The sequence below is a fragment of the Rhinopithecus roxellana genome, chromosome 1 (assembly GCF_007565055.1).
Source record: "Rhinopithecus roxellana isolate Shanxi Qingling chromosome 1, ASM756505v1, whole genome shotgun sequence".
Taxonomy (NCBI): Eukaryota; Metazoa; Chordata; class Mammalia; order Primates; family Cercopithecidae; genus Rhinopithecus; species Rhinopithecus roxellana.
Window position 1 is genome coordinate 44,728,587 of NC_044549.1, and position 26,782 is coordinate 44,755,368.

Below are 26,782 nucleotides of genomic sequence, written 5' to 3' on the forward strand. Positions count from 1 at the left end.
CCAAGTTCTTCACACTCCACAGACAACCTCCCTCCCAGGCTTGGGACTCTGTGCTCACCATCTAAACTTCAGCTCTCAACAGGCCCTGTGTGCCCCTACCTCATCCTGCCCTAATCCCTGCTGGAGTTTTCTGAGTGGCTGAGAGGGACCTGCATCTCTTAGAGGAGTTGCTCGGGGACTCAGCGTACCACCGATGACAGAAAAACAGGCGAGTCTATTGCTCATCCTCACCATCACTACAGGACACAAGTCTCTTTTCACCATCACCATCTCCCACCCACTTTTATTTCAGAGTTCTTCAGCACAGGCAGGGGACAGGGATTAATTTGAAGAGGACGTCAGGTCCCATGTGTGGCATCAGAACACATTTCCTCATTCCCACACAACGTGCCAGCACTCAAGGTTGGTGTGCATGTAATGGGTGTGCAAAGTGCAGATTAAGAGCCTCAGCAAGTTGAGGATGTCAAACCTTTGAATGCAGGGACAGTGCCTTGGTTTTCTCTGTCATCTGTTTATTGCAGGAGTACAAACATCCTGCATACCACGAGCATTTACTGAACGAACCTGCAAACTAGTCACTTAAGTCAGCCTGTCACGTAGCACTGGGGTCAACTGGTAAGCATGCTCATAAAACCACCAACTCCCTACTCCAAAATCTTGTTTAAAGTTTATTTTTATGGTTGGGCGTGGTGGCTCATGCCCGTAATCCCAGCACTTTGGGCGGCCTAGGCGAGTGAATCACCTGAGGTCAGGAGTTTGAGACCAACCTGACCAACATGGTGAAACCCCGTCTCTACTAAAAATAAAAAAATTAGCCAGGCATGGTTGCACGTGCCTGTAGTTCCAGCTACTTGGGAGGCTGAGACAGAAGAATTGCTTGAACCCGGGAGGCAGAGGTTGCAGTGAGTTGAGATCACGCCACTGTACTCCAGCCTGTGCAACAGAGTGAGACTCTGTCTCAAAAAATAAAATAAAATAAAAATAAACGTATTTTTATGAAATCATGTTATGTTGGAATAGGAAGGGGCATCACAGTCATCTGGTTCGACTCTCTCATTTTTATAGGATGAGGAAACTATAGCCCAGAGGACAGAGTGAATTAGAGACAAAGACCCAAGCACATGACACCAGAACAGACCTCCTTTCAGATCACACTGTTGGTCTTAAGAGAGGCAGCTCCTTATGATGGCCGACAAGCTGCCCAGTAAACGGTTTTGTAGATGATAGCACTTTGGCATCACGGGGCTGACTGCCGTGCCCCAGTGTGTTTAAATCCATCCCTGCTCAGCCATAATCTAACCAGGTCTGACTGAATATCCACCACAGGCCAGGCACTGTCCTAGGTGCTATAGAGAACACTAAGATGAATAAGAGATTTTCTAGAGGCTCACATTCTAGAGACGAGTACTTAAATAACCAGAACATAAAGCCAAAGATACACAGTACAGGAAAGCCCCAGGGTGATTCAGCAGGAAAGAGACCACAACTGGCAAGGAGAAGCAGGATGCGCTCCCTGGAAGAGGTGACATTTGGAAGAAGTGGGGTAGCACTGTGATAGATTAGGGGTCCGGGCTCCAGTTAGAAAGGATGACGGAAGTCCAAGAGGGAAAGCCCGGGACCTGCTCAGGGATCGTGGGGCCTGGCAGCTGGGAAGAGTGCTGGTATGGGCAACTAGCCCCACATCATGGAGAAAGGCAAATGCCAGGCCAGGAGTCTGCACTCAGAACCACTGGAGGCTTCTGGCCAGAGATGAAGTGCTCCAAGCCAATCGCTAGGAAGACCCTCACAGTAGATGAAGCCTGGAAGGGGCTGAGGGAGGAGCTCTAGGAGCACTCTGCCAGCAATTCTCCAGTAACTCTGCCCTCCAGTGGCTGAACAGATGGAATCCTGAGGGGGTCACGAGAGCCCTGGCCTCATCCTTCATTTGAGCTCTCCTGGAGGGAGGGTGTTGTGCTCTTAGAGGCACTGGCCCTCCATGCACACACTTCCCCTCATTTCATTCTGTGTATCTTTCCCCAAGTGCTGAGAAATGGGAGAGGGAGTAACTAGCATTCTCTACCCTCTAACAAAACTAGAAGGAGTTCTGTAAAATGCTATACAAATGTATGACATATTATTAAAAATCAGACGTGATCACAACAAACCACAAAGAAAACTCCAACACCAACCTCAATACAAATAGGCACTGAATAAAATAAAAAAATGCTGAAGATGGGAGCAATGGTCAAGATGATTTGGTCCAACTCTCAGCCTGATGTGTAGATCTCAACACCACAGTCCTCACAAATGATGGCCAGCCCTCCACAAGCACCTCCTCAAACCACAAACAGCCAACACAGTAGACAACTCATGGTAAAGTGCTTGATAAACATTACTTGAATGAATCAAATCCAAACACTCAAAATCTATCTTAAATAAAAACTGAACATTAATGAGACAAGAGATTAATGTTTAGAAAACCTACAGACTGAATAAATAATCTCTTTTTACTGGGCATCTACCAGGAGCTGGCACTGAGGCGTGTTTTGTAAAAACCAGGCATGTAAAACACAGAACACACACTACAACAGATAAATCATAGAATTTCAGATCTTGAAGGGTCTTAGGGATCATCTGAATCATGATTTTATAAGAAGGAATGTGAGATGCGGGGAGGTTTAGTGGTTTGTAGAAAGTTTTAAGGCAACTATGTGGGAACTAGAACTCCAGTCCAGGGCTCTTTCCACAACACACTATGTTAGTTATCTAATTAAAATCGAAATTGTAGAGTGCAGAATATAACCCTCTAGGAATATGGAAACGGAAAGAAATGCAATGAGGCAGAAGAGCTAGAAAAGGCTTCACTGAGGAAGGAAGTTTTAATTTTCTGTTTCGATATTGAGAATTCATTAGTTGCAAGATCACTGAAGACAGTAATCATGTTTTATTTTTCTTTGTATCTCCAGAGTCTGGAGCACAGAGGAGGCTCAACTCACATTGGTCATTATTTATGAAAGTAGTGTCTTACTTATTAACTTTACTTAGAGTTGGAAGGAATATAAATATTAGAAGGAATCTGAACATCCTGAGCTCTGCAGAAATTGTATCTATGTGAACAAATGAACCAGACCTCAGTGCTATTGCTCATGCCTGTGTAGATCCCCTAGGCCACTTTGAGTATACAGTTAAGGGGAAGAAAACCCCAAGCTGGTCTCTTTATCTCTCATTGGTCATTTTGCCACTCAGCTTTGTTTCCATTTCAAGGCAGACAGTGGAGATAATTGGAAACACGTTAAAACAATAGGAGCCTAAAGGCCTTATTAGTAGAGAGACAGACATATCTAGATAGCACCAGCCATCTCTTCCCTAATAAGTAAACCGTCACTGAGAAATTTTAAAAACACAGACACTTAAAGAACAAAAAATAATTCTATTCATACAGTTCCAAATCCTCTTCTAATTTTAGGTAGTGAACACATTGGTGGATTTTCTATGGTTGTGATGAGAGTGTGCCCAGTGTTTGTTCTACTTTTCTTCCTACTTTGTTATTCACACGCATTCTCATGTATGGATATAGCTACCACAATGACAAATAGGTGATTATGTAATATCTGCCATATTGATGTGTTTGTATAATAATCTATCTCCTTGTGAGTACAAACTAGTTCCTTTTTTGTTATTAAAAACAGTGCTTTGGACATCTTTGTAGCAACTACATTTTTTCTTCTCCTTTAAGAGTTAAGTTATAGTGTCAAAAGCAGAATTCTTGGCAAGGCACATCAACAGTTTTATTGCCCTTGTAACATTCTGCCAATCTAAGCCCCAAGGAGGATGAACCAATAATCAGTACTTCCAACAAAGGAAAGCCTCACCTGTTTCCTCACAGCCCCAGCAGTGGGCTCTTGGTACCTTATTTTGCTAGTTTTTTAGGTGCATAAATACTTTTAAGGTATTTTGATTTCCATTTGTTTAAATGCCAGCAGAGTTGTGTAATTTTTTTAATGCAGTGTTATATATTTTCCATGCCCGGACTTTGTCTACACTTCTTTCACTGTAAACTGTGTATTCATCTTTGACAAACTGTCAAATAGAATCTGGACATTGAACTCAGATAGCTGTACTGAATCTTCTTGCAGGCATTTTTATTGAGCTTTTAAAATATATACAGAAGTAATTCCTGTCTACTGTTTACAAAAAATTCAAGCAATAAGAATGTGTATAAAGTAAAAGGTGAAAGTTGAGGGTAGAAAATGGCAAAAGGTCTCTTTCCTTTTTACTCTTTCCCCTCCCTGCAATAGTAGTACTTCTCAGCTATAACCCTTGGAATAATCTATTTTTCTTTTAATTATTTTTATTTTGCTCTGTGTCTATTTCTTGATTTAAGAATTTAGACAGCACTTAGTGGAGTCCCACAGGAGTGATGAGAAATTTCTCTGGCTTACGGTGCTTCCCTCTTACTGGCCTTTACTTGGTTTTTAGATCTTTTGCTGGACATTTATAGCATAATCACTAACTCCAATGCCTACAGAGGCTGGACAGGAAACACACGTAGGGAATGTGGGCTGGGACAAGAAATGTCACGAGGCCCTTCCTGTCCATTTCCTGCTTTCCCATTATGAATATAGACTTGGCTAGTAGAAAAGCTAAGTGCTCACTGGCAACAGGCACTGGTCCTGGAAACGAATGCCTAGACACAGTGATGGCACCCTCTGGGCCAGTGTGGCCATGTGGAAACCTTGCCAGGTCTCATTTGTAAAGAAAAGCCACTTATACACAAATCATATGTGTACATTTTCCATTTGCAAATCTTTGCTCAAACTTTTTGAGAACACAACACAAAAGCCCTGTGTGCCAAATATGGCCCATGAGTTGACTTTTTTTTTTTTTTTACCTCTGTCATTATGGTTTTAAGTCACATACTTAAACCTGTTATTTGACCCATCCATTTCAGATGGAATCTCTTTACTTCCCACTGTGTAAGATGGGGACATTAGTGTCACTATATTTTTCTCTTCCTCTGTTTTTCTGTCTCTACCTTACCATTCACCATCCCACTACTTTTGGCTTGCCAAAACTTACAGGATTCACTTTCTGTTCTGTAACTATAATGAACACTTTTGGGTTTTGTCTATGGATTGATTTTTTAAAAACAACAATTTTCTTGATAGCAATATTATATTGTATAAATGTTGTTTTCAGATATCTGGTGTCCATGAATTAACTGTTCACCATCAGTGACCAAAGAACTAGTTTCCAAATATAGGTGGCTTCTGTGGGTTTTCTACCTCTTGGAAGTAGTCCTGTCTCCCTGAATGAGGGGACGGACTGCAGGCCCCACATGGGGAATGTCTATTAGCAGGCTTCACAGAGAGGACTTGGTCACGGTCACAGGCTTGTCATGGAGCAAATGGATAGATGATGGCACATCCAACACACTTCCATCCTGCCTTCTTAAAAACTAACACCTACAGCAGGAACTTCACTTCTCTCCATATACATGTTTAGTAAATAGGCTTTCCTTTAATCACCCCGACTTCTGCCCTACATCCACTCCTAATCTCCAAATCCTTTAATCTCAAATATATGGCTGAAGCCTCACCCTTAACTGTTCTGCAGGCAGAGCTGATACGTCCTTCAGTGCAATCCCAAGAAAATCTCTCATCTACTAATGTCCCTCTCGTGTTTTTAGCGCAGCTATGAACGCATTCTCTTTGGACCTCTTCATGTTTATTTCAATGTCATATTTGTCAGGAAAGGAAGTTAATACGTCTGTTCAGTCCACCATTTTGAACCCGAAGTGACCACCAGCTATTGACTATGGTAACCTTTCAGTAATACTTGCCCTGCCACTTCTCATTCTTCTGCTTTCCCTTTGAGTACTTTGGGAACTCTGTGACACCTGGACTACCAGCCACATGGAATACACAACTGTGGAAAATTTAGGAACACATTCAAGCTTGCTGGGATATCAAGGTTAGCATTCTACAATGAAGATGAAGGACATAGATTCTCTCATCACAGATCATATTTTTCTTTGAATGAATCTTGAGAATTCACTTCATTCTCAAGAATGTAATGTCTTCATTTTATTATGAATGGAACAACTATTTTCAGTATATCTTCCAGCTGTGGGTTGGTGATATACAGTATGGGAAGTGGAATTATGTACGAACATATGCTCTCGATCAGCCTTGTCCGAAAGGACATTCTATGATTATGGAAATGTTCAAGAATCTGTGCTGTCCAACATGGTAGCCATTAGCCCCATGTGACTATTGAGCACTCAAAATATGGCCGATGTGGCTGAGGAACTGAATTTTCAATTTAATTTAATTTAAATTAATCTTAATTTAAATTTAATTTAATTTAAATTAATCTTAATTTAAATTTAATTTAATTTAAATTAATCTTAATTTAAATTAATCTTAATTTAAATTTAATTTAATTTAAATTAATCTTAATTTAAATTTAATTTAATTTAAATTAATCTTAATTTAAATTTAATTTAATTTAAATTAATCTTAATTTAAATTTAATTTAATTTAAATTAATCTTAATTTAAATTTAATTTAATTTAAATTAATCTTAATTTAAATTTAATTTAATTTAAATTAATCTTAATTTAAATTTAATTTAATTTAAATTAATCTTAATCTATTGGACAATGCAATCCTATACCTTGAACAGCTCACTCTCATTGAAGGAGCAAAAGATAAACAATAATGGATCAAATTATAAATTGATTAAAAAATTGATAGAGTAGGCTGGGCATGGTGGCTCACGCCTGTAATCCCAGCACTTTGGGAGGCTGAGGTGGGCGGATCACCCGAGGTCAGGAGTTTGAGACTAGCCTGGCCAACATGGTGAAACCCTGTCTCTACTAAAAATACAAAAATTAGCCAGGTGTAGTAGCACACGCCTGTAGTCCCAGCTCCTCGGGAGGCTGAGGCAGGAGAATTGCTTGAACCTCCACCTCAGGAGGCGGAGGTTGCAGTGAACTGAGATTGTGTCATTGCACTCCAGCTTGGGGCAACAGAGTGAGACTCTGTCTCAAAAACAAAAATTGATAAAGAGTAAAAATGAGTCATATATATATATGGTATTATAGGAATTCAGAGAAGGGAACAATTGAGGGTTAGAAAGTTCAGGATTAGAGCTGTGAGGTGGATCTGTGTGCTAGTGTGAAAACAAAAACATCGAAAGATATTCAGTAAAAAGAGCAAGTTGCAGATGGTTACCAGAGGCTGAGAAGGGTAGTGGGAGGGTGAGGGTCAGGGAGGAGGTGGAGATGGCTAAAGGGTACAAAAAATATAGAAAGAATAAGACCTACTATTTTATAGCACAACAGGGTGCTATAGTCAATAATAATTGTATTTTTTAAAATAAAGAGTGTAATTGAATTGTCTGTAACTCAAAGGCTAAATGCTTGAGGGGATGGATACCCCATTCTCCACAATGTGTTTATTTCACATTGCATGCCTGTATCAAAATATCTCATGTACCCCATAAATAAATATCTCCTACAATGAACTCACAAAAAAATAAAAAGAGCAAATTACAGGTTTTTATGCAAACATGGCCCATTTGTATATATACAAGGCTATTCAGATATATGCTCATATTTGTATAGATCATTTCTGAAAGGATACTCAACATGATTAATGGTGGCTACCTATGGAGAGGAGAAATAAGGGCTAAGGCAAATAACTAAACTTTGTCTGAATTTTTGTTTTAAAAATAGTTTAGCATTTAAATAATGTTTTTCTTTGTAACAAAGTTATAGGCACAGAGTGTATTAGTGAATAATACCTTTTTAAAAGGCCAAAGTAGTCAACTCTTTCCTGTGGCTATTGATCAAGAATGATCTTATATGATTATTGTGAACTGTCCACATCCTATAACCATGGCTGTTCTGTACTCTAATGAAATGCTTTAAAAGGAAGCATAATGAAAGTAGCCTGAAGGAGGTAAAATTTAAATCAGATCCTGAGGCTGGGTAGGATGGAAAGGAGAAGGAAGGGCATTCTTGATATAGACACAGCCTGTGGAGGAGCAGGGAGCAGGTGCATAGGGATGTGGCCGGTACAGAGTGAGGGCTCTGAAGCCAGGCAGGGAGTGCTGATGGGGTAACAGAGATACAGGACTCTAGAAGAAGTGAGGGACCAAATCCTTATGGGCTTGACTGGCAAGACACCAGGAGTCTTAGACACTTCACCGCCATGGTTCTCCTCAGGGACACCAAACACTGCTTGAGCAATCATCATATGGCAGGCATTCATCTTATTCAAAGATAGATAAGAAACGGTCATTGCGTTCAAGGAACCAGATGAGACATGTGAAGGGGCAGTGTCATGGGCAGGAGGAACATGAGACTTAGGTCCATTAAAACTGGCTCCATCACTTACAGGTGTAAATGTTATAATCCCTTGGATCCCCCAGGTTCTTATCCTATAAAAAATCAGGATAAAAGCTACCTTGCGCGGTGGCTCAAGCCTGTAATCCCAGCACTTTGGGAGGCCGAGATGGGTGGATCGCGAGGTCAGGAGATCGAGACCAACCTAGCTAACACGGCGAAACCCCGTCTCTACTAAAAAATATAAAAAACTAGCCGGGCGAGTTGGCGGGCGCCTGTAGTCCCAGCTACTCGGGAGGCTGAGGCAGGAGAATGGCGTAAACCCGGGAGGCGGAGCTTGCAGTGAGCTGAGATCCGGCCACTGCACTCCAGCCTGGGCGACAGAGCGAGACTCTGTCTCAAAAAAAAAAAAAAAAAAAAAAAAAAGCTACCTTGCCAGGAGGATAAAATGATTAGGATAGTAAGCCTGGTACCAATAAGCATTTACAAATATGTTAGTCCCCTTTCTATCATATCTGCCCTGTTCCTAACCCCAAACCAATAGGAATATAAAATGTGCTTCTTGTTTACCCTTTCTTCACAAAGGTGGTGCCAAAGCAAAGGATTTGTACTGTGCCTGTGTGGGCCAGGGGAGCAGGACCATCACCAAAATACATCAGATGGAAGAAGGGAGGGAAAGGAGACAAGACTGGAGAGTGAGGGGGCTGGTCCTCAAAGGCCTTTTAAGCAGTGCTGCAGAATTTCATGCAAGGGGAGCCATCCAAGGTTCCAGCGTATAAAGCAGGAGGTGGCACCATCAGATCTACGTGGCAGGAAGATCACTTAAGTAGCAGAAGGAAGGACGAACTGGAAGGGCAGAAATCAGAGCAGGAAACCAGTCTTCAAGTCACTCCCATCCTCATCTTAATCTCTCAATTCCTACAGTACAAACTATTTCTTGAAGAAATTCAAGCACCTAATTATACACTGTCATATCTTGCTGTTCTATATGTGCATTCTTCTCCAGAACCACATCATTAAGACTCCTGAGGACAGAAAGCAAACCAGACATTTCTTTCAAATTTCTCAAAGAGCTAAACATGGTGGCTAACTGCTTCTGAGTTGGAAGTGAACTGAGTTGAAAGTTATTGGGAGACGGATACTACCACTGTTTAAAGTGTAAACTGAGGAATTTAATTATTCATGCTTCCATGGTTCAGTATTCTCATGTTCCCTTCCTCCACCCTCCACAGCTTAGACAGAAACACGCCTTGACAGGGCCAGGGCTCACTTTTTATCACAAAGCCCACTTCAGCGAACGCTAAGGCCAGGAGTGTGAGCTGAAACCTCGTTTGGGCTGTACTTCTCAAGAGACACTAAAGGATCAGCTTATCCGAGTCACAGCACAGCCAGGGCTTGTCACCATGTTTGCTTTTTTTCTGATAAGAATAAATTCCAGGGTAGAAGGGAAGAAATCTCCAGTAGTTTCATGATTTTTCCCACCATTGCTCTCTTTTCATACTTGACTCTGTGGTGGGGAAAGCAGCCCATCAACACTTCAGCTACCAGCATGGGCAACAGAGCAGCTAGGGTTGTTTCTACCAGCCCCTGGCATTTGTGGAGACCTGGCTGTCTGTACATGGAAGCCCCCAGCCACTCCTGAGGCCCAGCAATGAACAACAGACAGTCGCGCAGTCCTGTGCACTTCTCCCTCCACCCTACTTATATCCTGTTCTACTAGGCACGTGAGCAGAACACAGAGCCCACGTATGAATTTTCATCTACCTTACTGTCCTCCCAAGCAAACAGCTGCCCTTTGACCCCAACCCCCAGGCCTAGCAACATCTTCTCATGGGAGGAGGCCTACACAGCTGTAAGAAGTGTGCTCAGGGCCATTTGGTAAAAAAATTCCTGGGTCCTGGGTACTCAGCACATGGGGACGGTTTGGCTCCAGTGGGCATATCCCTTGGGCAGACAGGTCTCCTGCTCTGCTGCTCTGTGGAGCGAGAACAGCTGGATAAAGGAACAGGGGCTTCTAGGTTGTGGGCATGGGAAAGGGGATCTGGTTGTCTGGGTCTAAAGGTGGAAATGAGATAAAGTTTCATGAATTCCTGAAAATATAGTCTCCTCAAGCTTTGGGCTGGCAAAGCTAAAAAAAAAAAAAAGAAGAAGAAGAAGAAGAAGGAATGGAAGTAAAGGGATGGGAAGGAGAGGGGAATAGAGGGGAGAGGAGGGAAGGGACTTAGGTTAAATCAGTAGACACTAATTAAATAGTAGTTGTTGACTTCCTCTTATAAATCCTAGGCCCTGTTGGTTAAAGTCTGATGGCCACAGCCAGGGAGTGAATGAATTCTCTAGAATGATTTCACTGCAGGACCACAATCAACCCAGAATAAGGAACCCCTATCCCTGTGCAATGTCTTCCTCCTATTCATTCCCTTCATTTAAGGAGACACTATCTCCACATGCATCTCATGAGCTATTTATCAGTTAGGAATACTTTCTGTAACATTTCCTGTGTGAATCACTGCAAAGATCGTATCTGGGACAGCCTTTGAGCTTTAGGATTTGTATCTCTTAGCTGCTGGTTCTTTTCACTCCCTCCACTGCTGTCCCCCTGCCCCCAACCAATCCTTAGTGTGCAGGCTTGTTGCCTCATGGTTTTAATCTGGCTGCCCAAGCACCAGGTATTACACCTGTATTCAAAGCAGGAAGCAAGGGAAGGGTGGAATATGAGAGCACCAGTAACGTCTTTTTATCTTCCTTTAATCAGAAGTCTGGGGCTTTCCCAGAAGCTCCCTGACTTCAGCCCAAATGTGTCACTGGGCTACCCTTAGCTGCAAAGGAAGCCTCTACAGTGGACCCCATCATGGAACAGGGCAAAGGCAAAGGGGCCTGGTCATGGGTTATGTGTTGGCTACCCAATGTATCTCCCACAAGGTGGAAAAGCCCTAACGGCTTTGAGGGACTGAGCCCACAGAGATGAGCATCGCATAGTTTGGAGCTCCTTGGAAAGAGGCTTGAACCACCAGGGGGTGCCTATTGTCCCATCTTAATGTCACCCAAGTCTCTAGATAGAAAGAGGAGCTTTATTGAAGGAAGTGGTTCATTAAGTCCTTTGTCTAAAAGTAGGCATAAAAAGGAAATGGGGCAGAGTAGGCAATAGCTTTTAACGTCTTACGAGAATAAAAACCAAAAGCACGCATTTGAAGAACTTCTGATTGGCAGCTCCGAAGGCAGTAGGAAACAAATCTTTAGAACTTTGTCACATCTGTGGTCTCCACTGTGTTTCTCAGTGATGGGAGGGTCCCTGAACCTCTTTCAGAAGAAGCTGGGAAGTCCTAGGACCCTCCACTGCCTCCACTGTGGGGGCAACTTCACGGAGGAAAGCAGGCAGAGGTGCTGTGAACAGAGGCCGGGAAGAAGATTCCTGTCAGCTGTGACGGGGACCAGCCTGGGCCCCAGAAGTTGCTTGAAGGCATACTTTTTACGTTAGTCACTCATAAGAGGTTCTGCAAGAGCTCAGTTACCAGAGAAATGTGATCCTGAGGCCATCCTGAGAGTGATACCAGGACTGGTTCTGTGATGACTGAGCACCTAGAACAGGACCTGGAGGGAGGGGTGTGTCCCAGGACCTGGAGGGAGGGGTCGGCTTCAGGCAAGGTCAAGTGGCCCCAACAGTGAAGGCTGACACGCATTGAAGGCAGATCACCACTGACTATGCCCAATAGGGAACTGCGAGTTTTGAGCATTTGGAGCTTATTATAACCAGCAACTCTTGCTCAAAACCCATGCCACCTCAGGCTAACACCACCTAACTCTTCACTTCTCTGAGGTCACCAGGTCAGAAACACCCCCTGTTTAACTTCATCTTTGTATCAAAACAACCAGCTGTCTTCTTCTGGGATCATGTGATGTGCGGCCCTTCCCTGATGCAAAAGTCTCTTTGTGTTCTTTCCTGCACTAACAACACACACTTGCAGCATGCTAGCTTCCAGGGCATTTTCTTCTACAGTCTCTCCCTCTGCGTTTGTCTCTGCAAGACAGCCAGATGCTTTCGATGTCTCTCTGGAATAGTCTTTCTTCTGTATACACCAGTGTGCTGCCAAGGCATTGTTCTGGGTTAATTCAAGTCAGGTGGCAAATGGTCAAGTAGCACTGCAGTCTGACTCATGAGGAACACAGGCATTTTGACATATAGTCCATATGTAACATACAAAGTCAACTATTTCATACATATAAGAAAAATAAAATTTTCACATAGAGAAAGCTACATTTTAAGAATACTGCAGTCAACACTGAATTAAATGACTCTAAATTGTTCACGTTAAAATGGTTAGATTTATGTTATGTAAATTTTAACTCCTTAAGAAAAATACTGTCTTACCAAAGTATAGTTTCTAACTTTATGAAGTACTTTTACTGTCTATCAACTTTTCTTCTTCCACCCCTGTGGGCCAGAAATACAGAAATAGCCAGTTGTCTTTTCTCAGAGAAGAAAACCTTAGCCACATAGAAGGTATGACTTGCCAACCAGAGGACACTGAGCAACCAAGAACTCCAATGTGTTGGCTCCTGGCCGATGCTCAGACGATGGAAGTTCCAAACCAAGTCACTCAAGGCATAGTTCTTTCAGTGACGCCACAGTCAGCAAAGGAAGCAAAGGCATCATCACATGACATGGTTGCTACCGTCTTTTCCTCTCCACGTTTGTTTGAATTGAGGAAGGAGTTTATGTCTCACAAGCAGTATGGCAGGAGGGTGGGTGTGCAGTTAAGATCCATTTTGCTGTCTGAGCCATTTCTCAAATGTTTTTTACTTTTTAATTTTCTAAGTGTATAATTCAGTATTTTGTAAGTACTGCACATTGAAAAGTTGTAACCACCACTACTAACTTCAGAACATTTTCATCAGCCCCAAATAAATCCTGTACCTATCAGCAGTCACTCCCCATCCCTCTTCCCTCCAGCCCCTGGTGACCACCTTTCTACTTTCTGTCTCTATAGATACTCCTATTCTGGACATTTCATATAAATGGAATCCTATAATCAATCAGTGGCTTTTTGTGTCTGGCTTCTTTCACTTAGCACAATGTGTCAAGGTTCATCCATGTTATAGCATGAGTCAGCATTTCATTCCTTTTTATGGTCATCTAAACCATTTATGAGCCCCCAGAGATTCTTCCTGTTGCTTCTTTCCTGTTAGCTTTGAGGATAAGAGGACAGAGGGGACCAGAGTCAGGGCAACAGAAGACAGCCCTCATCCTGGTAGTGCCCAGAGAGAAACAGACTCCCCAGGAACATCACTAACATCCCCAACAATCTTCTTCTGGTAAAAGATATGAAAGGACTAGTAGGTCAGAATCATTAGCAAATAGTCTTGATTACACAGGTCTGTGCACAGCATGCAATTCAGTACAGCCCCAGGCCACTTTCAAGGCAGCAACTCCTGCAAACTCTCCAGACAACCACGTAGCCAGACCCACCACTTACACAAAGGTATGGTCTGGCATCATTCAGAAAGAATCATCAGCCTGATCCCCTCCTTCTACAAGCTTTCAGGAGCTCCCTCTTAGACTGCTGAGCCATAGCGCAGCAATTCTTCAGTGTTCTCTCCTCCTTTGAGTACAAGGTAGACAAGGAATGATCATGCTTGTTTGCAGAAGAAGAAGTGGAGTCCCAGTAAGGGCAAGTGACCAGTATTCATTTACGACAGGTGACAGAAGTGAAATGAGAGGTCCTATCACTGCTCTGCGTATACCAAGTGGATGTACAAGAAGGTCGGCTAACTAAACACTCCTTCCAGGGATAAAGTAAGAGAAAAATTACAGTCAATTCTCAATTGTCCAGATTTGAGGACATATATAAACCCAAGCTGTATTCTTCCTGCTACTGGATCATGTCTTCTTTTCCTGTAATTACATAGCATGTACCCAGAACACAACCTACATTAACAGCAAAACATCACAGGATGGTCAACTTGCAGCATCCTCCCCACCCCCAAGTTCTCCAGCACAGATCAAAACCCACCACAAACAAAAGAAAGAGAGAAAAGTGGCACAGGTTCATTTTACATGAAGGTCCAAAAGAAAATTGAGCCTTCTATTAGATCCAGCCGGCCCAGGAGAAGGCTTGACAAGGAGCAGTGGCCCCTGCCCATCCTTCCCCACAGTCTCCCCATCCAGCCACACTTCTTACCCGCCCTTCGAACTTGGCGGTGGCTCCTTCTTTGATGCAGAGATTCCGAGGGGGCAAAATGAAAGCAGGGGCCTCTGTCAGGGGCATGGAGCCAACTCTTGAGGGATCCACGCTGAGGGAGGTTTTGGAAATGTGTGACGAGGCAACCAGTTTCACATCCCCCATGGTCTGCAAAAAGGAAGGAAGAGGACCAGGTCAGATCAGAAAAAGCACAGCCCTGTCTTCCCTTCAGGCATCAGGTGTGTCCAGCCTGGAGGTGTGGCTTTTACATGGAGCAGATCCCCAGTTAGGTCAGTGTCCACCCACAGTTCCTCTCTGAAGATGAGAGCCTCTGTCTTTTATACACAAAGTGCCAGGACAAGGCACAGCCCATCCCAGACAAACGCTCCGGTTCCCAGGGCGATGCCCTGCCTCCTCAAAACCCTGTGGGGAACTTCCCATCTTTTCACTGTCCCTTTCTTCTAGGAAACGGGAAGCTGGGGACAAGAATGGAGAAACAGTTCTTGTAATAGGTATCTATAATCTGTACTTAATAGTCACTAACTCTTCAGGACCAACATCTACATTAAGCACTTCTGGTAGAAGGTAGAAACTGCTTTAGCCTGAACTGCAAGAGCTTGCAGGTTATAGAAAAATGGGATCCATACTCCAGGAGAGGAAGGCAGTTTTGGGTTAATATGGCAAGGACCTTAGGTGAGGTAAGGGGAGAGTCTTGGTTGAATGAAGGGAAGGAGGCAGGCAAGGGGGAACATCCCACCTCTGAGGAGCAGATGGTGAACAAGGCTTTGAGATCACAGATCATCAGAGAAGCAGTGTGTTTTCAGATTATCCAGGCTAATGCCTCTGTTTATAACTGAAGCCCAGAGAGGGTAAGTCACTTGCCCCAGGAGACAGAGCAAAATGATGGTATCACTGGCAAGAATACCTTAAGCCCTGACTCCTGGTCCAGGGCCTACTGGGGACTAGATAAGATGTGACTGGGGCTGGCAAGGGTAGCAGAACAAGGGGTTGACGTGAGAAGTAACAGATGACTACCCATTAGAGCGATGGTCAACTCTTTTGTGATATTTAATTATTCTCAATTTTAAATACATTTCTATTCTCAATTTTAAATACATTTCATCATAAAACTTGAAAATTACCAATATGTAAAAATAATAAGTTATCATTTATTGAGAATACATTCTGTTCCAGGCACCATATCAAGCACTTGATACATTATCTCATTTGTTTTAATCCTCAGAACAACCCCATGAAGTATGTATAGTCATCATTTTGCAAATAAAGAAGCTGAGCTCAGACAGGTGGAATAACTTGGCTGTTACACAGCTACTGAGTGGCAGAAGTGGAAGTTAAACCCAGATTTATCAGGCTCCAGAGTTCTTTTAAAATGTGAAAATATGAACCTAAAATAAAAGTTTTTTTAAATGAAAAGATCCATAATTCTATTATATAGAATGGTGGTGCATTTCCCTCCAATTTTGTTTTTATCAATATAGAAAAACACATATCTTACATTGCTGAAAGCATACCATGTACATAGATGTTTTCTATTTTTTTCCCTACAACTTTTCTTAAAATAAGGGGGGGAAGTTGCTTTTAAGAAATTTGATCTTCAAATATCCATCATATTGATGTATGACTTACATAACTATCTCCCTACTGCTGGCCATTTGGATAGTTTCTAAATCTTTTATGATGCCTGGTGATGAGCCTATGTGTGCTGAAATCTATGCCTGAGTTCCTACAGATTTCCTTAGGAATGATTCCTAAAGTGGAATTATTGTAAATACATATCTGAGTTCTTGATTGCAAGCAACAGAAGCTAACTCTGGCTCTTATAAACAGAGAAGAGATTTGTTGGAAAGATGGTGGAGTTTCAGGGGGAATTTCCAAAATCCATAAAAAAATCTGAAGAACCAGGCCGGGAAAACGTCGCAGTTGAGAGAAGCTAGGTGGTTGGACTCCAGCCAAGGCCATTGGACAATCACTGCCACCACCTGGAATACATCCTAAGTGTCCCTGTCCCAGGTTCCAAGTGCAGGTGGGGACAACTCCAGGCTGACCATCATTTCTTACCACAAAATTCCTGGTGACTGGCCCAGATGTGGGACACACATCTGCTGAACTGAAGAGAAGCCATATTCCTAGATTTGCTTTTCTGTTCATTTGTCTTTGGCTGTCTGGTCACACACTTAAGTCCTACGCTGTGAGTCAGGTAAGCTGACACAAATGAACAATGCTTTCTGGGGCATGTAATTAGTTTGTTTAAATTTAATAATCTCTAACAAAAATAAAATGGGGATATCTCTTGTGAAGTTCAAGTGAAAGTAGCAAAGGGACTAGGCTCGTTTGTAATAAGGCACATCCCATGCTTGATAAACCCAGCTTTCTCTTTCACTGATAAGATATTAGCTTTGCAAACAAAATTCCTTTCCAAATGATAAGACTCACAGGTTCCCTGCAGTAGGTGACAATAAAAGCAAACACTAGTGTAGCACTTACTAGACGTGGAGTACTCTTCCAAGCCCTTTATAAATAATAAATAGCTAATTTGCTCCTTACAACACTATGAGACAGCAAATCTTGGTATCCCCATTTTATGGATTAGACACCCGAGGCACAGTGAGATTGAGAAATTTGTCCAAGTTCATGCTTTTATTAGGGGGTAGACCAGGCATTTGAACCCGAGCACCTGGTGCCAGAGCCGCTATTCTTAACCACTGGGCCCTCTTGCCTCCTGTAAGCAGCCAAATGGGCTGGTGGGAAAGGAAAAGTCAAAGTTGAGATAACAAGGGGAAAAGCTGAGAGCCGCTACCACATATTAAAATACTCTGTAATACTATCAACAACATTAAAAGATGGGTGATAACCTGGAATAAAATGTTTGCACCAAACAAAAGTCTTTACATATCAGAAGAAAACAGCCCAACAGATCAACGGGTGGATGATATGACCTGAACAGTGCACAGAAGATGTACCACTGAACACTGCTTGGCTCCAACGATAATCCAAGAGTGCAAATTAAGAATGAGCTGTCACTTTTTAAAAATGAACCAAAACATTTCATTTAAATGACATTTAAAAAGAAACATAACATATGCTGCTGGTGAGACCATGGAGAGCTGGACATGCCCACACCCTCTGTGAGGAATAAAAACTGGTGTAGTCTCTCTGGAAAGCAATTCGGTACAAAGACTCTTAAAAATACATCCATATCTTTTCCCAATCATCCTACATTTAGAAATAAATTATTGGGAAAGAATCAGAGATACAGCCCAAAATTTATTTATAAGAACACTATTTGCATTATTTATGACAGAAACTAGACCGTATTTTTAAAAATCCAACAGTGAGAACTGGTCAAATACAGTGGAATATCAGAAGGTTTTATGGATACACATTTACAGGGAAAATAATGATATGAATTTGATGATATAGAAATTTTAAATTAAAAAAAATTATGGAAGATGTCAAACACGCAGAACAGTAGAATGAATGATAAAATGAACACCCACAATGCCTATCACCTAGATTTAACAATGAACATTTTGCCATATTTATAGCATTTATAGCATATAGTGTATGTTTGTAGAACCATTTAAAAGCAGTCATACTATAATTTTAATGGCAAGCATCAAGATATATTCATTCACTCAATTAAAATATATTTATTAAATACCTACCATGTGCCAAGCTACAGACTTGGTATACAGCAGCAAACAATTACATGAGTGGGGCATGTGTGTTGTGTGTTTGTGTGGCGACTGTAGAAACACGGGACTGGGGAAGGAATGGGCCTCTGATATCCCACATAGCTACCCAGGACCGCACCCCAGTAGGAACCCTGCTCCCTGTGCCCTCCTCCTTTGCCACAGAGGTGAAGTGACAGATACACTGTGCAGCCAGGACCAGGTAGAGACTTGGGGTAGAGGTGGGGACAGATATCATGAGGATCAGACTTTTGTGACCCTGCCACAAACCCGGGGGCACGGCCACTTTAAAGCTGTGGGCTGGGCAAGGCGCTCCAACTCTCTTGGCTTCCATCTCTTTCTCTGTCAAATGGAACGATCATATCAGCCTCATAAAGTTGAAGGGAAGGCTTGAATGAGAGTGTATATAACACCCATAATATAGCACAAAAGGCATTCAATAGCAGTGACTGTCAACATCATTATCATCCAGTTCCCAAAGGGATGCCCATCTCTCCACCCTGAATATAGATCTAGACCCTTTCACCAAGGACAGCAAGAAGCCCCAATTATCTTCAGGCAAGGGTATCTGAGTGGGGTGACCGGAAAACAGCAGCAGGAGGCAGATGGCAGAATTCCCTGGGAAGGTGGGGAGGAGGGCCTGAGGCCCATGAGCAGCTTCCTGCAGCACCTTTGTGTCTGTACTAGCAGCATCATTTAATGAGCAAGGTGTATGTGCTGACATCATGCTGGACACCCATCTCAATCAGAAAGAGCAGTTCTAATGATCACCCCTTCACAATGAAGACACGGAGGCTCAGAAAGCCAACTACTCTTGTCTAAGGTCACACAGCTAAAAAGTGAAAACCAAACCAAGGTCTGATTACAAAGTCAAAATCTGCTGGCTTCTTTGAGGCCCCACATCTCAAATGAGGCATTTCTTGTCATCCCCAGTAATGAGAAATGCAATAGGCAGAGGCTTGGGAGTTGTACAGAGGAAGAGGAGCAGAGGACATGCCTCCCTCTTCTGCTGTCAGGCCTGGCTTTGAAGACACAAGACTCCTCTACCTTTGCTTTCAGGGGAGCTGGAAGCTAGGAGTGGTGAGATCCTCCTGGAAGGTAGGAGTGGCTCAGGACCCTCTGTGCAAGTCCTCTTGATCTAAACCCATGGAAATCTCCTGAAGGCCCCAGATGTTCTATCAAAAGGCACCTGCTTGGTCTCAAGAGCACATTAGACAGGAGTCATCCAGCCCTAGGAGAGGTCTGGCTTCAGGTTAGAAAAGGAACAGGCAAATCAATACAGCAAGGGAACATCTTAGTCCCTTGCAAGGCGGTTTTGTGGGGGAGAGTTACTCAACTATTGTGTGGGCAGGACCAGAGCCCAGCCACACCAAACAGCTCTGCTCACCCTCAGCCCCACCCACTGCCATCCTCAGCATAAACAGATCCCTGCCACACAATTAATGGTTACTGACACATGTGGAATGCTCTGTCACAAAAAAAAATAATAATAATAAACTAAATTAGACCAAACCTTGTTCCTCTCTAATCCCTTGTCGAGCCTGTTGACTATATTCCAATCAAGAAAACCAGAGAGGTTGGGTGATTTCTGCAATAATTTCTCTAATGGCAGAGCAATGCTCAGTGGCTAGAATCAAACACACCCAGCTAGGGGGTCTTATTCAATACAAGCTAAACACAGATGAAAGGGGAAACACAGAGAAGTAAGAAGAAAAAACAGAGCAGTGGTTCAAGAGCAGGAAACTCCCCCTTACCCTCCTTACCCCTCACCCCATGATGCTTGGGCCAAAGCCCACCTCCAAATGAGGCTTTCACAAGTAACATAATATATTAAACATTTGAAGCAGCATTGAGTTAATTGGACTTTAATTTGATCAAAAGCACTTTAAATTGTCTCTTGAACCCAGAAAGGAACACTTTTGACTACAGCAAAAAGAGATTGCAACTAGGAGGCAAATGACTCAGAAAATAAGTTTAAAAAAGCAAGGCTCAAGAAATACCACAGAACAAGTTTAGAGAAACCAGTTGTCCCCTTCCCTACCTGAAGTGTACACATTTTAAGTGATCATTGTCTTGAAGCACCTGGTCAGTTTGCCGGGCATCTTGGAAATACCATACCTTCCCTAGAGGGAGGGGCTCCCAAGCAGGCTCCGCAGTCTACCGTGAACCCTACCTCCAACAAGGGCACACATCAGAGGCAGCAAACCACCCACGAGCAAGTGCCCCAGGCACTGACAGCTCCGCTCTCCCACCTTAATCCTCTCTGCAATGCACTCAAATCCTGACAAGTTCCCTAATCACTCCTAATTCCGGAGTGCGCTGCTCCTCAGCTGTGCCAGGCTGACTTGCTGTGACCTACCGGAGCAAACCTGGGCAGGGCCACACACCAGTGAACGGGACCCACCTTACCGCGGCCTCTTCCCCGGCAGCTCTCACATGAGTCAGGATGCGAGGCAGCCACACTTCACCACCAACGTACTGCAGAGGTTCCTGTCCAAGGTCCAGCCAAGAATGGAGAGCGAAGGAGTGCCGGGCGCCACAGCCCAGGGCCGGACCGAAAAAGTTAAGGGGCTTTTGTTCTGACTCTGCTCGCAGATGTTGCAACTTGCCTTCCGCTGAGCAGCCAACTTCACCCGGTCCGGGAGATCTGTTGTTCTAATCCGCCCAGCTGGGGTGACCTTTGAAACCTCTGGCTGCCACTGCAGAGGCTCTCAATGAAGTCCTGGGGGAGCCAGGGGTGGAAGCTCACAGGTTTTTATTTTTACTTGTTCAGAGCTGCAGATTCTAATCTGAGTGTGGAGCAAAGGGAGGACCCTGTCAAGCGGAGAGCTGAGCCCTCGGAGGGGCTGGGCACTCTCCCAATTCCACATCTGGCCTGGAACACCACTCCAACCCCTTGGCACATCTGGCCTGGGATTACCACCCAGGGCTCATAAGATATTTCCTCCTGAGACCCAGCTCTTTCTTCCCTAAGCCAAAGAAGCCTTGTTTATGATCCCTAGTGCAGGATGCAAGCCCAGCAAGCAGATGGATGGAGAACTCCTGTGCTGCGTTTCTCATAAGGAATTGCGCTGATGAGAACCAGGCTCCACAGACTGTGCTCATGTTGAACACGACTTTGCCTCCTTGGTCCAGAGCCCTGGAGAGCTTCAGGAATGATCCTTGGAGCACTCCTCTAAGATGAGGCAGCAAGGTGATGCCCTGTCCAGACCTTTTCCTCCAGCGAGAGAAGGTATTTTCATAGTTCCAAAGGAACATCCTACGCAACTCATACCGTGGGACAGACTGCGGACATCCGAATCGCCAATGACATGAATTTAAGCTTTTCCCTTGAATCCTATCTGATTCTTGAAGAGTTGGTATTCTTCTAACACCTAGGAGACCCCCTACCTGCTTTCTCAGTAGTTCTCAAGCATTTTTGTCTCAGGGTGGGCCCCCTTTATGCTTCTAAAAATTATTGAGGACCCCAAGGACCTTTTGTTTGTGAGTTATTGCTGTCAATATTTACCGTATTGGAAATTAAAACTGGGAAATATTAATTCATTTTAAAACATCAATAAGCCCATTATAGGCTAACATCAATAAGCCCATTATAGGCTAACATAAATAACATTTTAAGAGAAAAATATATTTTCTAAGACGAAAAAGAATTTAATGAGAAGAGTTGCTCCTTTTTGCAAATTTCTCTAATGTCTGGCTTAGTAGAAAACAGCTAGATTTTCATATCTGCTTTTGCATCCAATCTATTGTGACATCATAGCTACTTAAACACTGTACGCCTGAAAGAGAATGAGAGTGAAATAAAGCAAATGATGTTTTCTTACAAAAATAACTTGGACCTCAAGGGCCCCTGGAAGAGTCTCAGGAACCCCCAGGGCACATTCTGAGAACCACCACATTAGCCTATCTCCCTACTCTGTCTGTTACCATCTACTTTCATTTCCATCCTTCTTAAAATACACAAGGAGAAAGGGAAAAGTGGTCTTCTTTATTTTTTAACTTTTCCTTTATTTTCCCTTTTAAAAAATAACTTTATTCTAGAATAAAGGAGTACATGTGCAGGCTTATTACAAAGGTAGATTACAGGATACTGAGGTTTGGGGTATGATTAAATCCATCACCCAGGTAGGGAGCATAGTACCCAATAGATAGGTTTTCAGCACTTGCCCCTCCCTTTTTCCCTCCTCTAGTAATCCCCAGAGTGTCTATTGTTCTATTTTTATGTTCCTGTGTACCTCATGTTTAGCTTCCACTTATAAGTAAGAACATGTGGTATTTGTTTTTCTGTTTCTGTGTTAGTTAGCTTAGGATAATGGCCTCCAGTTGCATCCGTGTTGCTGCAAAGGACATGATTTCATTCTTTTTCATGGCTGCATAGTATTCTATGGTGTATATGTTCCACATTTTCTTTATCCACTCCACCACTGATAGGCACCTAGTTTGATTCCATGTCTTTGCTATTGGGAATAGCACTGTCAAGAACATACAGATGCATGTGTCCTTATGACAGAATGATTTATTTTTCTTTGAATATATACCCAGTAATGAGACTGCTGGGTCGAGTGGTAGTTCAACTCCTAGTTCTTTGAGGAATCTCCAAACTGCCCCAGTGGCTGGCCTAATTTACATTCCCACCAACAGTGTATAAGTGTCTTTTTTTTTTCTCCACAGCCTTGCCAACATCTGTTATTTTGGACTTTTAAACAAAAGCCATTCTGACTGATGTGAGATGGTATCTCATGATGGTTTTGATTTGCATTTCTCTGATGATTAGTGATGTGGCACATTTTTTCATATGTTTGTTGGCTGCTTGCATGTATTATTTTAAGAAGATCTGTTTGAATCATTTGCCCAGTGGAAAAGTGTCTTTAAATGAGTAGCGGTGTGTGGTTTAAGGGACAGGTGACCAAGAGAGTGAATCAAGATGTAATTTGATTCCATCTTTTCTTCCAAAGAGAATGAATGAACACTTGTGGACCAGGGCGATTCGACGCCTGAGACAGATACTGATAAAGAGAATGCCTTTAAGTCAGTTAAGTCCCTGGTCAAGAATACTCCCCAGACTCTGGGAACCCTTGCACATGGAGATACTAGAATATTTTATGGCTTATAAAGGGAGGAATGAATCCAAAAAACAATGCTGTTGACTACTGAGGAATAGATGTGAGTGCAGATCTAAGTCTTCTTAGACAGGTCTTTGGTAGTAGATAACAGCACTGGAAAGTCATTTTGAAGTGGACAGAACCAAGAATAATGATTTAGGCAAAAATATGGAAAGTGTGTCTATCAAGCCTACGGGTTAAACTAAGCAAATAGGAACAGCTAATATGTTGGATGTTAAATATAACTCTGAAAGATCAGCAAATGGACTGCAGCTTGAGAAGAAGTTTCAATGAAAAACAATTTTTAGACCCGGCACAGTTGCTCACTCCTTTAATCCCAACACTTTGGGAGGCCATGGTGGGAGGATAACATGAGGCCAGGCGTTCAAAACCAGCCGGGCAACACAGCAAGACCTCATCTCAACAAAAACTTTAAGAAAACTAGCCAAGCATGGTGGCGTACATGTCCCAACTACCAGAAAGGCTGAGGCGGGAGTATCACTAGATCCCAGGAGTTCACGGCTGCAATGAGCTGTGACAGCACCACTGCACTCCAGCCTCGGTGACAGAGTGAGAACCCATCTCTTAAAAAAAGAAAACAATTTTTAAATTCCTATACTTGAGTTCAAAAACAAAAACAAATCAGTGTTTACAATCAGTATGAAACTAAACACAGACTTCTGTCACCTGGGATTAGGCCAAGTCCCATGTTAGAAGCCCATCAGATCCCTTTTTTTCTCTGCCTTACATGTCACAGTTGGCAGTCTGTAGTCATGTGGACATTTGATTAATATCTGTCTCCCCAACTGGAACATAAGCTACACCAGGTCACAAGTCCTGTGTGTTTCACTCGCTACTGTATCCCCAATGCCTGGAATACCGATGAGCACATAGGAAGTTTTCAATAAATACTGTGGAATGCATGAATGAATAGAAATTTGGGTTAAAAAACATAAAAAGTCATTTTCAAACTATGACACCACTTAATTTTGTTGTATAGGGAATCGAGAATATTAGAGAGAGTGTGTAAGGAAAAGGGCAGTTGAACAGTTATGCAATAACAAATCTGCCCCTTGTGGCCTATATGTATTTGGTGCTAGGCACACAGGTGCCAGTCCTACCTCTAAACCTGGCATGTAACTTGTGCATCCTTTCTACTCTTTGTTTCTCAGTCTTCCCGGCTATGACATGGGCACAATCATAGCCTGCCCGGGTACAATCTCAGGGTTTCCTGCTGGCATCCTTGAGTGATTTGGATCCAGGTCCCTGGGTTCCCACATGAAAGCACGCAAAGCCAGCCCACTCTTGTCCCAACAGCTGAGTTCTTCCCTGAGCCACTAGGCAGCCTCTCCCTCCCCATGGCTTCCTGGGCCTTTCCTCTTGGAAAACACATTAAAGGAGGGGCTGGGCTTCTGCAGGCAGACAAGCTGCCCACATCAGCGGGGCCACATCAGCAGAGCAGCAGACCACGGGTGGGAGGAGCATGTCTGCTCAGCAACACAATCCTGGTGCCCACATCTTTGGCAGAAAGTTATTTTTAAATTTTCCTAAGAGGGGACAACCACAACAATAATACACACAGGCACATGCACACAGCTCGAATCAAATCAACACCCCTAACCTCACACACCGGGTGAAGGCGCAAGGCCTGGTCTCCTGGAGTTGTTCTCTTCCTGTTGGAATTCTTGCTTTATTTGGGATTTGATGGGAACAGACTGAGAGAAGTTTTCTGCGATACAAGTCATATGCAAAGGAAATTAAAGCCAGAACCAGAGCCCTGCTTATAACTAAATTAGCAAAATGCACACTCCAGCTAGAATCCTAAAGTTCACTCACTTCATTCTTAGGTATCACGACCCTTCCGGATTCAGTTTGGGGTATGAAGTGTACTTGTTGAACTCCTACCACCACTGTCTCCTTCTCAAATACCATGCCCCCCACTCCATTCTGCCAAGCAGAGCTGTGCCTTGTGTTTTAAACCCTAAGAGATGAGGTGTGAGTACTCAGGTAGGGGCAGCCTCACCACCACTAGCCCACCGAAGCCCAGGAAATCGACTCAGGGAACAAGAACAGAGCTCGTGGCTTCCAGTCCCTAGGAGGGTGGCTTGAGGCAATTGACAATCTCTCAAAATCTTAGTTTATTCATCTGTAAAATGGGGCTACTGCTAATACCCTCCTACCTGCAAGATTGTTATAAGGGTCAGCAACGTGCATAAAAAGCAGCCTCAGCCTAGTTTCTCACACAGAATAGGAACTGAATCTCTGATGGCTGCCACTGTTAATGTTGGCATTGCTTTTATGATTTTAAGGTTTCTGTCAGAGGCTCAGAGAATAAAGGCAACCTTGCTCAAAGTAGGGGGCACAGGAGAAATCCGGATGGCACTGGAGAGTGAGATAGCACAGAAGAGTCAGTGACTCTCATGCTTATTATGGTGCTGCCACCCAAACCAGCTGTGTGATCTCAGGAAGACCACCTTCCTTCTCTGGTCCTCTCTACATGGCCTGAAGGGTCTCTTTGGGCATTTCCTGTCCTAATGCACCTTTCTCTAAGACTGCCACCAGCTCTCCACAAGACGTGGGCAGGTATGAAAGGTTCCAGCAGGGGGAGCCAAGCCCAGGCAGGGACGAGCTGCTGCAGGACCCCAGGAGAGGAGGCAAAGCTTATCTAACAGAAAAGACGTTTGGCCAGGCACGGTGGCTCATGCCTGTAATCCCAGCACTTTGGGAGGCCAAGGCGGGTGGATCATGAGGTCAGGAGGTCGAGAACACGGTGAAACACTGTCTCGACTAAAAATACAAACAATTAGCCGGGCGTGGTGGCGGGCGCCTGTAGTCCCAGCTACTTGGCCTGAGGCAGGAGCATGGTGTGAACCCAGGAGGCGGAGCTTGCAGTGAGCCATGATCACACCATTGCACTCCAGCATAGGCGACAGAGAGAGACTCAGTTTCAAACAAACAAACAAAAGACTTCTGTTGGGGCTCCCTGCGCGCAGGGCCGCCCGCCAGGCAGGCAAATCAGGCAGGCACACCTGGTCCTCGAGGCACACCTGTGAGACAGTGGCACAGTCTAGGAAGACTCTGAGGTCTGGGTCAGTCCTGGACCCACACCTGTGCAGTGATTCTAGCTCCTCTGCTTCTGGCCACAGCCCCTGATTGGATGAGGTCTGTCCAGAGAAGAGCTGGGGCTGGAAGAGCTAAGGGGAAATCCCAGGGGGAAAAGAAAAAGAGAGCACCAATAATAGTTGCCATGTACTTAGCACTTACTGTCAGGCATTGGACTAAGTACTTAATGTGACTTAGAACTCATTTAATCCCTTAGCAGAATGGCAAATATTAACAGCAAAATTAATGGGGCAGAATGTTGGGGAGTATCATTGCTCATAAGGTAAATGGAATATACTCCTTGTCTTTCAATCTCTTCATTCTTCCTCTCACTCCCACTCCCTCAATTCTGCCAGC

General features: G+C 43.6%; 1 protein-coding gene across 4 annotated transcripts in view; it reads right to left on the minus strand.

Moving 5' to 3' along the window:
* Nucleotides 1-26,782, minus strand: part of MYLK (myosin light chain kinase) — a 223,453-nt gene that overhangs the window by 168,322 nt on the left and 28,349 nt on the right. For all 4 annotated transcript variants that reach the window (XM_030942155.1, XM_030942139.1, XM_030942161.1 and 1 more), the window contains exon 2: nucleotides 14,509-14,676. In XM_030942155.1, the coding sequence (XP_030798015.1) occupies nucleotides 14,509-14,673 (165 nt within the window). In that variant the 5' untranslated portion in view covers nucleotides 14,674-14,676. The remainder of the gene's footprint in view (nucleotides 1-14,508; nucleotides 14,677-26,782) is intronic.